The 14,892-nt window shown below is 43.8% G+C and overlaps 1 protein-coding gene across 1 annotated transcript in view; it reads left to right on the top strand.

Annotated features, from left to right (window-relative positions):
- The window catches only part of chd6 (chromodomain helicase DNA binding protein 6), a 101,252-nt gene that overhangs the window by 18,086 nt on the left and 68,274 nt on the right, over positions 1 to 14,892 (top strand). The window contains 3 exon segments of the mRNA XM_046310144.1: positions 12,847 to 13,427; positions 14,129 to 14,288; positions 14,644 to 14,793. Coding sequence (XP_046166100.1) covers positions 12,847 to 13,427; positions 14,129 to 14,288; positions 14,644 to 14,793 — 891 coding nt within the window.

Here is a 14,892-nt window from a genome sequence, read left to right as displayed (position 1 = left end):
ATGAAGAATATTTTCTAGGAATGCACGATATATCAGTGAACATATCGGAATCGGACGATACTAACTAAAAATGGCAACATCGATATCGGCCCGATGTCTGTCTAGTTAAATACCGACGTGCAAAGCCGATGTCAAAGCCGACGGGCATACCTATATAACGTAGGTACATGACGTAATGACGCCACGTAAAATGTTGCGCTACACGTGCAACACAGCATTCCTAACCTAGTCCACAATGTCAACAAAGTCAAGCAGTCATTTGATAGAGTAAGAACATTTCAACGACGACAACTCAAATCCATTAACGCCAAGATAATGGTATTCATTGCCCTTGACAGTCAACCGCGTTTTCTGTTGTGGATGATGTTGGCTTTCGCGACTGGTCGAGCACCAGTACACACAACCAAGTACACATTTTTTCAGATGTTGCCCTTCCGGAGTTACACAGTAATAGCGTCACTGCTATTAGCTTCACAACATGCTATGGAACGCCGTTTGTGTTTTTGTGTGTCACGTCAAATAACACTTTTTGACAAATACACTATTTGACACGTTAAATAAGCTTTTAATTTGACATGTCAAATAACACAGTTTTATTATAGAATGTTATGTGTTCTAAATGTGCACATGCAAGCCAAGCACCCACCATTACTATCAGTAGCACTGCCAACACTGTACAAAAAAGTCTGCAAACACTGGCCATGAACGATGTGTTTACAGTACCGCGTTAGTAATAAAGCATTATTTGTTTCGACCGCAACTTCTGGGGTAGCTAGCTAGCTAGCTAGCTATAGATTGGTACCTAGCTTACACCAACCAGCCTGAAAACAATAAACAGTAGAAACTGCAGTCATTTTCATTATAGCAATGATTTAGGAATCCTTGTGAGTAAGTATTATAACTTCAGTTCAATAAAATAAATAGCTAGTTAGCTACTTAAGCCTGTTGCCCAAAGCTAATGTTATAAGCAGCCTGCTAGCTTCATCTGGCTAGTCAGGCTCGACCGGACCGGGTTATGTGTTGTGAAGCTAGCCACGATAAGGATTAGGCACAATAGTGGAGTTTGCAGTTTGCCTTCAAAATAAAAGTACCTCTTTGAAAGTGATGCAGACTAGATAATGTTAAACAAGGTTGGAATGTGAAGCAATGAAATGGGGAATCAGTCTAATCGGTGACACCCACCAAAAACAACTGTGAAGAGTTAACAAAAATATTAGCATTGTAGCTCTTATTGAGGGACTGTGAATGTGTGAAATCACCTCCCCAGTCAGGTCATTGTGTGTATTGATATTCGTATTACACTGTACAGCTTTACCCCATTTAATTGATCCCCAATCTGTAGGTAAAGCTGTACAGTGCAATATGAATGTCAATATGTGCCTGTACTGTGCCCCTGCCCTCTCTGTACCTAGCTAGCTTGCTATGAAAGATGCAAGTATCTGTGTTCTCGGAAATATGGCAACTAATCAGTCTCATCCGCTCCAAAAATACTGAATCTTAGGAGTCTATTCCGAGTGGAATGACATCCTGACACTCAGAAATGAGAGTCGAGGAATCAATTATTTTGGAGTTGACTCTACACCACTACATCATCATCATTAACACTGCTGGATAAATGGCAGAGAAAGGCAAGCAACAACAGCAAAGTCCTGTATGGCAATACTTTGAGAAGCGAAATGAGAAGGAAATGCAAACTTTGCGAGGTGGAATTTAGGTACGTTAATGGTAACACGTGCAGTGCTTAACCATCTGAAAGGGATGAGACTCAAATCATTGCTGGCAGCAGCACAGCTGCATTGTGAATTTATATGGAAAACCGATGGCTTTTTTTAACCGGGGTCTCAAACCTAAAGGGCTTTCAAACCATGAGAAAACAAGATTCTCTGGTCTGATGATACCAAGATTGAACTTTTTGGCATGAACGCTTAGCATCACGTCTGGTGGAACCCTGGTATCATCCCTACTGTGAAACATGGTGGCAGCATCATGCTATCGGGATGTTTTTCAGCGGCAGGGACTTTCAGGGTTGAGGTAAAGCTGAACAGAACAAGTACATAGATCCTTGATGAAAACCTGCACCAGAGCGCTCAGGACCTCAGACGGGGGCAAATGTTCACCTTCCAACAGGACAACGACCCTAAGCACACAGCCAGAGCCCAGACTTAAACCAGATCAAACATCTCTGTAGAGACCTGAAAATAGCTGTGAAACGACGCTCCCCATCCAACCTGACATAGCTTGAAAGGATCTGCAGAGAAGAATGGGAGAAACTCCCCAAAAACAGGTGAGCCAAGCTTGTAGCGTCATACCCAAGAGACCGCATTCAACCATGGAAAGATGTCTGGGAATATGGCTGAATATAAACAGTGTAGTTATTCCCTCCGCAAGGTAATCAAACAAGCAAAATATCTGTATAGGGACAAAGTGGAGTCGCAATTCAACGGCTCAGACACGAGACATATGTGGTAGGGTCTACGGGCAATTACGGACTACAAAAAGAAAACCAGCCACGTCGCTCTGGATAAGAGCGTCTGCTAAATGACTTAAATGTAAATGTCACGGATACCGACGTCTTGCTTCCAGACAAACTAAACATCTTCTTTGCCTTCTTTGAGGATAATACAGTGCCACCGACGCAGCCCACTACCAAGGCCCCTCCTCCGTGGCCGAAGTGTTAACGTGTTAACCCTCGCAAGGCTGCTGGCCCAGACGGCATCCCTAGCCGCGTCCTCAGAGCATGCAAAGACCAGCTGGCTGGTGTTTTTACGGACATATTCAATCGCTGCCTATCCCAGTCTGCTGTCCCCACATGCTTCAAGATGACCACCCTTGTTTCTGTACCCAAGAAGGCAAAGATGACTGAACTATGTTACTATCGTCCCGTAGCACTCACTTCTGTCATCATGAAGTGCTTGGGAGAGACTAGTCAAGGATCATATCACCTCCAGACGTACGTGCTACCCTAGACCCACTTCAGTTTGCATACCACAACAGGTCCATAGATGATGCAATTGCCATCGCTATCATTGGCCACTTTAATAAATGGATCACTAGTCATTTTAATGACACTTTAATTTACATATCTTGCATTTCTCATCTCATATGTTTCTACTGTATTTTATACCATGTATTGCATCTTGCCTATGCCGCTCGGCCATCGCTCATCCGTATAAATATATGTACATATTCTTATTCCATCCCTTTACATTTGTATGTATAAGGTAGTTGTTGTGAAATTGTTAGATTACTTGTTAGATATGACTGCACTGTCGGAACTGGAAGCACAAGCATTTCGCTACACTCGCATTAACATTTGCTAACGATGTGTATGTGACCAATAATTTTTTGGGGTGGCACAGCTAGCACTGCGTTGCAGTGCCCTAGACCACTGCGCCACCCGGGACGACCCGTGACCAATGCATTTTGATTTGGACTTTAGGCTGTAATCACTGCCAAACGTGCTTCAACAAAGTACTGAGTAAAGGGTCTGAATACTTGATAAAATGATATATTTCAGTTATTTTTTATTTGTTTTTGTCACGGTTATGAGTGAAGAGGTGTGGAGTCAGGCGCAGAGAGCTAAGATGTGGGAAAAACAACACGCTTTAATGTCCCGAAACACAACATGTACAAAGAGAAAACACAAATGAACAGAAATATAACCGGACAGCGTGTAACCCAAAATACAACAAAATACACTCAACCAACAAAACAGACGAACAAGCCCGCACGAAACAGAAGCGGGCTAAACAGACTATATATACCCTATCCTAACAATCAAACTAGAAACAGGTGCTACCAATTAGACAAAACTAAACGAACACAGAACAACGGATCGGCGATAGCTAGTAGACCGGCGACGACGACCGCCGAGCGCCACCCGAACAAGAAGGGGAGTCACCTTCGGTAATATTCGTGACAGTTTTGGCTTTTTCATTATGGGGTATTGTGTGTAGATTGATTGCGGGAATTATTTTGGGGTATAAGGCTGTAACATAACAAAATGTGGAAAAAGTCAAGTGGTCTGAATACTTTCCGAATGCGCAGTAATAGAATTCGATGCACACTTTTCCACAATGCATTGGAAGAGGTGTGTTGCGAGTGATAGGCCCTAGTTCTCTTCAAGTAGCCAAACTTAATTGGGGAGATACCCGAAGCTTCTACCGTGGTGTTCAAATGTAGGCTAAGTAGCTTTTGTTCTCTTTAAAATGATCACGAGTATTGCATCACGGGCTAGCTTCATCTTTGAAAACAAGTGTTATTTTCTGTTTTCTCACTGAAAAGTATTCCTTGTTCTCTTGTCAGAGCTTTAAAACTAAATACTAAAACATCTTTTGATTTCTGAATGTGTCGGCACCAGGGACTCGGATGTGGCTGCGTTATTGATGTCATGTTAATCAGGCGTATGGATTGTTTTAGTTTGGTACGTTAATCTACCTATTTCATTTATGGATCAAGCCTTAGCAGTCGTTCTGATCTTGTTTCCAATGATCAGTGCTTTACTTTTTTATTAAGTTGCAACCTGGCGGTTCTGAATTTGCGATGCACCTGACTATCAACATTTTTCTGTGCAATAGCGTTTTGATTTTAATATTTGAAAAGTTTGTGTGTGTGTGTGTGTACTAGGCTTTGATTTAATTAATATGTTGTAGCAGTTTGGTTTCACTAATAAATATGTTGAAATGGAACCAAATTATCTGTTTCTGTCTTCTATCCTATTTAAAAAAATGACTGATGGGATTCATGGTTTGCTACGTTATAGGTCAAATGTGTAATTATGCCTATAACTCCATTCCTATTCTATTCAAAGTTTTAGAGAAATTAATCAAATTGGAAATGAGCTATTTTCAGGCTGCTTAGTGCGATGCATGTCTGTTGAATTTGGAAAACTCCACCCACACCCGGCCGTGCCGCAACTAGGAGCCGCTACTCCGTGATGTATTGTTGTCTCTACCTTCTTGCCCTTTGCTGTTGTCTGTGCCCATTAATGTTTGTACCATGTTTTGTGTTGCTACCATGCTGTGTTGTTATATGTTGCTGCCTTGCTATGTTGTTGTCTTAGGTCTCTCTCTTTATGTAGTGTTGTGTTGTCTCTCTTGTCGTGATGCATGTTTTGTCCTATATATATATATATATATTTTTTTTTTTATCCCTGTCCCCGCAGGAGGCTTTTTTCCCCACTTTTGATAGGCTGTCATTGTAAATAAGGATTTGTTCTTAACTGACTTGCCTAGTTAAATAAAGTAAAATACTGCAGTGCAGGCCGTGGCATACTGTATAATTTTTACTAAACTGTACGTGCTAAATAGTGTGCAACAATGAGTAAATAGTATAGGTATTCGGACACAGCCAATGTCTTTAGGGAGGTAGCATGGGGGAAACATTGACTTGGCTGCAGTTGTGGCGATCGACAGCTCAGAAGGCTGTATTGATTCATAGGGAATTTGATTGCAGGCAGCTTCTGTGTGGTCGACAGTGTTGGCTTGCATGCGAGTACACTGCAGCACGTCACTAGGGGCTGCGTGTGCATGCCGCTGTGCGTTTGTGTGTGTGTGCAGTCGCTAGTACATGGGATACCTAGAGCCATGAAGCCTCAGAACAGTGCGCCGGCAGCTTTGTGGTTCTGGAAACAGGAGCCTGGATGGATTTGACAGGGATAGTGACAGACCGAAGTCATGGAAGGAAGTGGTATGGAGGAATATTATTTTGTCTCAGACAAAAAGCCATGGTGTTTTTGGTCTTTTTCAGTTTTTGCGCTGCCAGTTTGGCTGTTTGCAGCCTTGCCCATTGTTTGCAAACTGGTGAACGTTCTATGAGTGGGTTAAGACCTCAGCGTGCTTCAGTTCGGCTGGCGCCTCGTTGAGCTTGGCTAGGCGAACCGAATGAGTGTACTCGTACCTTTGCTTACATTTTTTTTTTAAGTGACAACAAAATCTGTCATTCATTTTGACGTTTTTGCCTGAGGAGATCTTAGTCACGCAATTTTGCATCTGACTTGGATGTTTGTGCAGTTTTTCTCAAGTGAAAACATTTGCACGAGGACGAGTCATCTCTCATTGAATAACAACAGGCACTTCATTGAGGAATCCCTACTGTTGACCAATCGCTGATGATGGGGCTACTGACTTCTGCTTGCCTGGTGAAAAATATAGTGTGCCTGAACAGCCGGAAAAACCCTTGCCGAAGTCCAAAACGAACAAAAACATCACTAAATGTCGTCATATGTGCACAAACTGTTTTGTCTGGAAAGCATGTGGACACCTTTAGCAGGTGTCATTTACATCATAAGTGCAGTGGTTCTTCCTTTAAAAGTTGCAGTGTACTGTACCACAGCTTGTGTGGTGCCGCAAAATTCTATGGCACGTTATTTAAGTGCCAACCACTGGTACCATTAATGTTAGTTAGTGCTAGTTTGACCACCAGAGGCCATCTTTGAGAAGCATTTGTTAGCCTTCATTAGTTGTTGAACTAGAGAATTGAAAACTTTTTTGTAAGAACATTGTATATGGGATTGATTTTAAGAGATTTTGCTTAGTTAATTTGACTAATATTATGGTGTTTCTATTCCAAGAAAAACAAAAAACCCTCTGGATTTCCGTTAGGATGGAACAGAAAATATGGCGCTGTATAATGTGACGGTCGGGAGTAGGCTACAGTACTGGGCTATTTAGCTAAAGAATCCCCGTGTCTTGCGGGCACGTGGGAGACGGGTTCAATTCCCCGATGGGGAGGAAGAAGTAGTCTGTCCTTTCTAAATAAGAAATTGTTCTTAACTGACTTGCCTAGTTAAATAAAGGTTACACTAAGAGCTTAACATGTATACACTAACCAAGACCTGAACAGAGATTCAGTCAAAATAAAACATCTCATTGATTTATCAAGACCAGTCCCCATGCTTGTCTCAGAGCAGTGAAAAACATTGTAGGCTATTGCTTCAAATCCTATTGCTTCTAACTTCAATATGATCTTTAAATAAGACCTACACTACTTTTAACAGCACATTACTCAACACTAGTGAGATTCATGTCACTTATGGTAGCTCTACAGTGTGTCAAAAAATATGACGTGACTCACCGCCAATAATTACATATAGGTGATTGGATTATTGGAAGATTCTAAATACAAACCAAAAGAACGCCTCATGAGTCTCCCGGTGGCGGCCGGCATAGGTATCTGTAGCAACTCGTTTTGCATTGCTATGCAGTGGCTTAGACAGCGGTGCCACTGGGGAGGCCCCTTACACAAAGTATCAAAATACAGAGTCTCCAAAATGGCCTCAAACCTTTTATAACTAAAGTGAGCAATTTGTAATCTGTATAAAGGCCAAAATAATATTTGTGAAGGCCAAGACATTTATTTCTGTTTTTAGAGGGAGAGAAATGCTGGGCCAATTGTGCGCCATTCAATAGACTCCCAATCACGGTCGGATGTGATACAGAATAGGGGATACAGCTGGAGAACTGCAAGGCAATCCCATTGTGCGCCACTCGGGAGCCATTACCAATATGACCAATATATATTGTCCTGCTAATAACAGGGTTAATAATATATCTGTGAGAATATCCAAGGGGCTTTAATATAATTCTAAATTAATAATCGCTTTGTTTAAAAATAATATTTAGGAGATTTTGATTTTCGTACAACGTGATCGGTCGGGCGTGGGCTACACTACTACAGTAAGAGTAAAATAATAAAAACCTTACTGTAACAACAGTTTTAGTAAATAATACTGAAGTCGTGCATAATTATCAGTTTCTGTTTTAGGTTTATGTTGCCCATTCATTGTCAGTTAGACACAGTAGACCCAAAAGCATAATCAGTGCACCCACTTGTAATCAACTCCCCCTTGCGCTGGTCTGGAGCAATGAAGTGGTGACGCACAGGGTACCGTACTAAATCACAAATGACCTCTAAGTACCGCAGCATAGTCGCAAAACTTTTAGAGGAGCAACCACTGTACCATGGTATGTTTTCATGTCCTATTAATGACTTTCTGTCTAGGCTATATGAATTGTAGAAAACCCTTACAGTGCTCCTGGGCATTTTCTCTCCGCTCTCTCTAACTCACAAACTCTGGGACACCTTTTCACTTTGCAGAGGAAGGGTAACAATTCATTTTTATTTTTTTAGTACCCTTCCCCAGATCTGTGCCTCGACACAATCCTGTCTCGGAGCTCTACTGACAATTCCTTTGACCTCATGGCTTGATCTTTGCTCTAACATGCACTGTCAACTGTGGGACCTTTTCTATAGACAGGTGTGCCTTTCCAAATCATGTCCAATTAATTGAATTTACCACAGGTGGATGCCAATCAAGTTGTAGAAATATCTCAAGGAAGATCAATGGAAACAGGATGCACCTGAGCTCAATTTTGAATCTCATAGCAAAAGGTCTGAATACTTATGTAAATATGTTATTTCTGTTTTTTATTTTTAAATTTTCAAAGAAATCTAAACCTGTTTTCACTTTGTCATCATGGGGTATTGTGTGCAGAATAATTATTTAATCAATTTTAGAATAAGGCTCTCATGCAACAAAATGTGGAGGGTTCTGATTATTTTTCAGAATGCCCTGTATCAGGAGTTCACTTGCTATAGAATGAAGCACATGCAACCTTTACCGTCAATTCATTTCTTTCCAACTCTTTCTTTCCCCTCCTTGCCTCTTTTGACCTCACAATCACAAGGCAGGCAATAACGCTTGACCTCCTCTTTTACGACAGACTGTTCACCTACTAATCTCACCCCCATCCAGGTCTCTGATCACTACTTTGTTTCCTTTTCTGTCTGCCTCTAGCTACTCAGCCCATAACCCAGATGGCCATGCCACATTGCAATCTTCGCTGTCTCTCTCCCACTACTCTTCTCCTCTTCTCTCCTCATCTATCTCCCGTCTGCTATATCCTTCCGCCTCTTCGACCCTACTCTCCTTCCTTTCCGCGTCCTATGACTTGCACTGTCCCCTTTCCTCCCAGACGGCTCCGCTCTCCCCTCCTGGCTGAGTGACTGTTTGTGAGTTTACAGAACAGGGCTACAGGCGGCTGAGAGAAAGTTGAGAAAAACGAAACTTCCGATCAACTTTCCACTCCCTCTTCTCAACCTCTGTATGTGCTGCTAAAGCCACTTTCTATCGCTCTAAATTTCAAGCTTCTGCCTCCGAACCTAGGAAACGTTTTTCTTCCGTCTCCCTCCTTAATCCTCTACCCCCCTCCTCCCGTTCTGCGGATGACTTTGTCAACCACTTTGAGAAGAAGGTTGACGACATCCTTTCCTCATTAACTCAGCCTATTGAGTCCGTTTGTCCCATTCACATAGAACTACCCTACGCCTTGACTTCTTTCTCCCCTCTCTCTCTCTCCAGATCCTGCTACTAGTGAGGTCCGGATGCCTGACAACTTGCCCGCTCGACCCCATCCCCTTCTCCCTTTTCCAGACCATCTCTGGAGACCTTTTCCCAATCCTTACTTCCCTCATCAACTCATCCCTGACCACTGGCTGTGTCCCCTCTGACTTCAAAATGGTCCAGAGTTGCTCCCCTTCTCAAGAAACCAACACTCGACCCCTCAACATCAAAAACGTCAGACCATTATCCGTTCGTTATTTTCTTATCAAAAAAACGTGACACGTGCTGTCTGACCAACTCTCTCACTCAGAACGATCTTCTTGACCCTAAGCAGTCAGGTTTCAAGCTGGGTCATTCAACCGAGACTGCTCTTCTCTGTGTGACGGAGGCTCTCCGCACTGCCAAAGCTGACTCTCTCCTCTGTTCTCATCCTCCTAGATCTCTATCTTCTGCCTTCGACACTGTGAACCATCAGATCCTCCTCTCCACCCTCTTAGGGCTGGGTGTCTCAGGCTATGCACACTCTTGGATTGCATCCTACCTGGCAGGCCGCTCCTACCAGGTGACATAGAGAGGATCTGTGTCTGCACCACGTACTCTCACTACTGGTGTCCCCTAGGGCTCGGTTCTAAGCCCTCTCCTCTTTTCTCTATACACCAAGTCAATCTGCTCCATCATATTCTCACATTGTCTCTCCTATCATTGCTATGCGGATGACACTCAACTTCTTTTCTCCTTCCCCCTTGCGTGCCTGGCAGATATCTCAGCTTGGACGTCGGCCCTCAAGCTCAACCTCGACAAGATGGAGCTGCTCTTCCTCCCTGGGAAGGTCTGCCCGATCCAAGACCTCTCCAACACTCCAGGGTGTCCCCTTCCCAGAGTGCAAAGAACCTTGGCCTGACCCTGGATAACACCCTGTCGTTCTCTGAAAACATCATAGCATTGACTTGCTCCTACAGGCTCATTCTCTACAACATCCATAGAGTACAACCCTACCTCACACAGGAAGCGGCGCAGGTCCTAATCCAGGCACTTGTCCTCTCCCGTCTGGACTACTGCAACTCGCTGTAGACTGGGCTCCCCGCTTGTGCCATCAAACCCCTGTAACTTAGGCTGCAGCCCGCCTGGTGTTGAACTTTCCCAAGTTCTCCCATGTCACCCCGCTCCTCTGTACACTCCGCTGGCTTCCAGTCTCGCATCCACTACAAGACCATGGTACTTGGCTACGGAGCAGCCAGAGGACCTGCCCCTCCCCACCTTCAGGCTATGCTGAAACCAGAGTTCCCCGTTCTGCCACCTCTGGTCTCATTACTTTTTTCTTTCTTACTAGATCTGGCTTTGCTGATAGCTACTTTATTGAGTAACAATTTACATAATATGATTGTGAGGTGTGGTTGTCCCACTTAGCTATCTTAAGATTAATGTGCTAACTGTAAGTCGCTCTGGATAAGAGTGTCTGCTAAATTACTAAAATGTAATGTAGTGTATGCTATTGCCTACTGCTATGGCCTAGCCTTATAGCAGGCCCTGTTCATACTGTATAGATCACTGTGTTGCTAACACCAGGTACTGCTAATGTCTATACATATTGCATACTATGCTAGTTCACTGCTAATGTACATAGTGTGATTACGGTGCTACGTCCTGCTCGCTAGCCCAGTGCTATTATCCGCTACATGCTAATCCGTAGTCATTTATATTGTGTTGCATAGCGGTGCTATTACTGTTAGCCTGTGCTACATGCCTCATTGCTATTAGCCTTTGCTGATGTGTAATATATTCCCTGTTCTATTCCATTACAGAAAACCACTTCACTTTCATCTATTCCATCAGTCTACTTTCTATTGCCGAGTGTGTATGTGTGTCTGTTTGTTGTGTGGTAATAAATGTGTGTTCTGTACATCTGTCTCCTACTGGTCATTCACCCTTCTAACCCGAGGGCCCAGGCCGATTTGTACCTATAATTTAAACTTTTGAAACCTCCACTATTTGGTGGCACTCTTTTTCATGAAGGCTGAACCTGTGTGTTTTCCATCTCACAATCCTAAGTGCTCCATTCAAGGTGTGTGTGTGGAATTTGACTACCTGACCAAGGCTGTGTCCTAATGACAGTGGTTGGCCTTCTCTCTTTCGATGGTTCAACCAACCCTGAGGACTGGAAAAAGCAGCTGTTGACCGATGCAGGCGATCGGGTCTTTCCAATCAAATGCTAAATGGGGGAAATGCCAAATAGTCCCGCGAGCTGGCAACGAAAGAGTTACCACAGAGACTGCGTGTTTACGTTGCTGCTTCCCGCAGCTTGGTACAGACCCTGTTTCCGTGGCAACAGCCCTGATTCCAACTGGCGCTTGGGAGTCTGTTTCATTGACATTATCCTCATACCTGCATGAGGCAGGCTGCAAATACACGCAGCGCGGCAGAAATTGCATGTCTAAGTCGTCCCATATACTCCTCCACATGTGCTCTACCTTGGTTTATAAATAACATATTGCTCAAAATGGGCCCGCGACGATATTAGCCCATATCACATGAATCGTGCCATATCTGCCTTCTCTACACACAATTCTCTGCTGGAAGTGCTCATTCAGTGCTCATGGATACAATTGGTGAAGCTATAAGAACATCATATTGTTGCTATATTAAAACTCTGACCTTATGTGTCCTTGAGTTTTAATGAGTTCTGGGTCTGCTTTTGTATCTTTGTAGCTGTAAAAGTACACCTCTTGGCATGAGTCTTGACTAAAGTTATGGTTTCATGTGCTCATAATTTTGTAACAATATTAACACAAAAGCATTGAGGAACAGATTTAGTCAAATTGGGTCAGACTCCGACACCCTGGTGATGCATGCCGATTTCACCTGTGTGTTTGACCTTCACCAATGGATTGATTCATCTCGTGTACAGATGGCTATGCATGCCAAAATCATGTTTAATATTTGGACACGCCCATAACAAATAATGCCCCCCCCCCACAACGTCAGGGTTGTGCACATCTTTACTATATCACCGAATTGGTAGACCAGCGCAGGCCCTCTTGACTGACATCTTTCATTTCAAGGGCTAGTCATAATGTGTCATGGAAAGGGTATAGATTTTATTTCTCCATATAATTAACTGCATTATGACAGCCCAGCAGTGCATTTGAGGAAGGGAGAGGGGAACATGGAAATTGGAATTCTGAGAATGGAATTAAATATTCCAGAGGATTTGCAGGCTTTGGGGTTTTAACCTCTAATTTGATACATGAACATTTGTCACGTGCCAAATTTTATTGAGAAAGACTACACTTAAAGAAAGCGCAGTGGTAAAATCTGGTGATTTAGTTATTTTTCTAAAGCCATTGTGTATTGATTCTGAACAATGACTGGATTTGCATTTGCAGTAAGCCCACAGTTGTGTTTACTCTCATTATGAGTGGAAGATGGAGGCATGACACCCATTTTATTATTTTATCTTGGGTGTTTTTATTGAGTCATTAACACATTTTCTTGTTTTCTTCCAGATGTCTACCATCCACTTACTAAAGCACACTCCAGCTACAGCAGCCTCTACTGCCACTGACCAAAATGCACAAACTCCATTTCCCAGCGGACCTTTAGGCTCCAAGGACCAGATCAGGGTCCTAGGAGGCGGGCAGATCAATCACTGCATGTCCCACGCCAAGCACCCCAGGATGGGCGAGGCGGGCACTAGTTCAGGCAGCCTCAGCCCCTGCGCCCCCTCGTCACCCCTCAATAGCGAGGAGGACGATGGAGGAGGCGGGCGGAGAGCGAAGAAGAAGAAACGAAAGAAAAAAGACAAAAAGGGCGAGCCTGGTGCCGGCTGGCAGCACAAGGGCTCGGAGAAGGACAACAAACCAAAGAAAAAGAGGCAGCAGAAAGAAGGGAAGGAGCTGCTGCCATGCAAGTCTAAGGCGCCCAAGAAGTTGGAGGTCAAGGTGAAGGAGGTGAAGTCGCCGAAAGAGGCACCAAAAGAGGTGAAGAGAGGGAGGAAACCCAAGGTGCAGGCCCCGCCCCTGGCCAAGCCCCCTGCAGAATGCAAGAGCGCCCCATCTCCTCCCAGGCAGAGGGGCCGCAAACCCAGGTGAGGAGCTTTTTACCACTAGTGCTTTCACTCTGTTTCTCGATTGATGGGTCACAACCAGGTTCTCTTGGGTGGGTTGTGGTTAAAGACATGGTTGTGTTTTTCTAGTGGGGCGTAATACAATTAATTCATTTAGGTGGGTTATAACTCCATGTTTGGAAGTCAGACTCACTGCTGTAACTCTGCTTCATCTCCCCTCAGTTGGAGAGATTGGATTTTCCCCAAAGGGGGGATTTTTCCAGGTTGTACCATGTCCTTGAACTTTTGTTTTAGGTGATGTAGTCGTTGGATTTGGGAGGTAATATTTGTCCCGTGCTAATATTTAGCAAAATTTTGTGGTCTGGTTGGAATTTCCATAGCAGAGTGAGGGGCATTTTCCTAATCACTCTGCAGGATGGACAGATTTGAGAAATGAATACTGTGGGAAACCTTTTTTTAAACCTATGCACTCTTATCTACACACACAAAAAAAAACATAACCAAGAAAAAAAATGTCCCACTCATCCAGCTGTGGGTATACTCTGCTAGTATAGCTGCTGAGATGTGAGGAGATAAGGCGGTAAACACACATTGCAGGCATGACCCACTGGTCAGCTGAGTACGGATTACAAACACTCCCTAGTTCCGACCATAGAAATAAAATGACTAGAATAGACATTCTCTAGTATTTATATGGTGCCAACCCTGCTGTGCCTCTACAGAGAGCAAGTCCTACAAGGGCCGGTACCAGTGGAGAAGAAGAAAAAGGGCAAGAGGAAAAGCGTGGCTGTCCTCCAGGAGGCTGGAGAGAGCGACGACGCGGCCTCCCTGTCCACGCTGGTCGTGGGGGGAGAGGAGAGCATCGACCCCCTTGATAACACTGTGAGGAACTGACTAACAGCATGAGGGCTTGGGGGAAGGGCAGGATAGGCTGAGTGACACTTGCTTCTCTAAAACCTCACTATTACAATGTTTTTATGTAGTAGTGTACATTAGTATAGCTGTGTGTGTATAATTTGTGTAGCCTGTACTGTATTCTTAGATTTTCAGTTTACTTGAAAGTGGTGGTTTGTTTAACACCACAATCTACTTACTTATCATGCTGACACTCCCCAAGTAATACTTTTTATCAGAATACAGTATTTATCTACGTAGTACAGAAGCTATTGCTTGAATCGATTACGCAAAGTTAACCCAAACCACCCCTCAACCACCCTCTATCTTTTTTCTCTGGTAGAAGCGTCGCTCAGGGCGACAGGTGAAGCGCAGAAAGTACAACGAGGACCTGGACTTCAAGGTGGTAGATGATGACGGGGAGACCATCGCCGTGCTGGGGACAGGCCGTATCCCTGCCCTCAACGCTGCCACTCTCGCCTGGCAGGCTGAGGTAGCAATCTTGTTGTTTGTCTTTGGCCATGTCTGAATACTCGTACTATCATCCTAATAGGCCTTTTGTGTATGCCAAAAAGTTTTTTTGTTACATTTT

Source organism: Oncorhynchus gorbuscha, linkage group LG18 (assembly GCF_021184085.1).
Source record: "Oncorhynchus gorbuscha isolate QuinsamMale2020 ecotype Even-year linkage group LG18, OgorEven_v1.0, whole genome shotgun sequence".
Lineage (NCBI taxonomy): Eukaryota > Metazoa > Chordata > Actinopteri > Salmoniformes > Salmonidae > Oncorhynchus > Oncorhynchus gorbuscha.
This window is presented reverse-complemented; position numbering and strand designations above follow the sequence as displayed.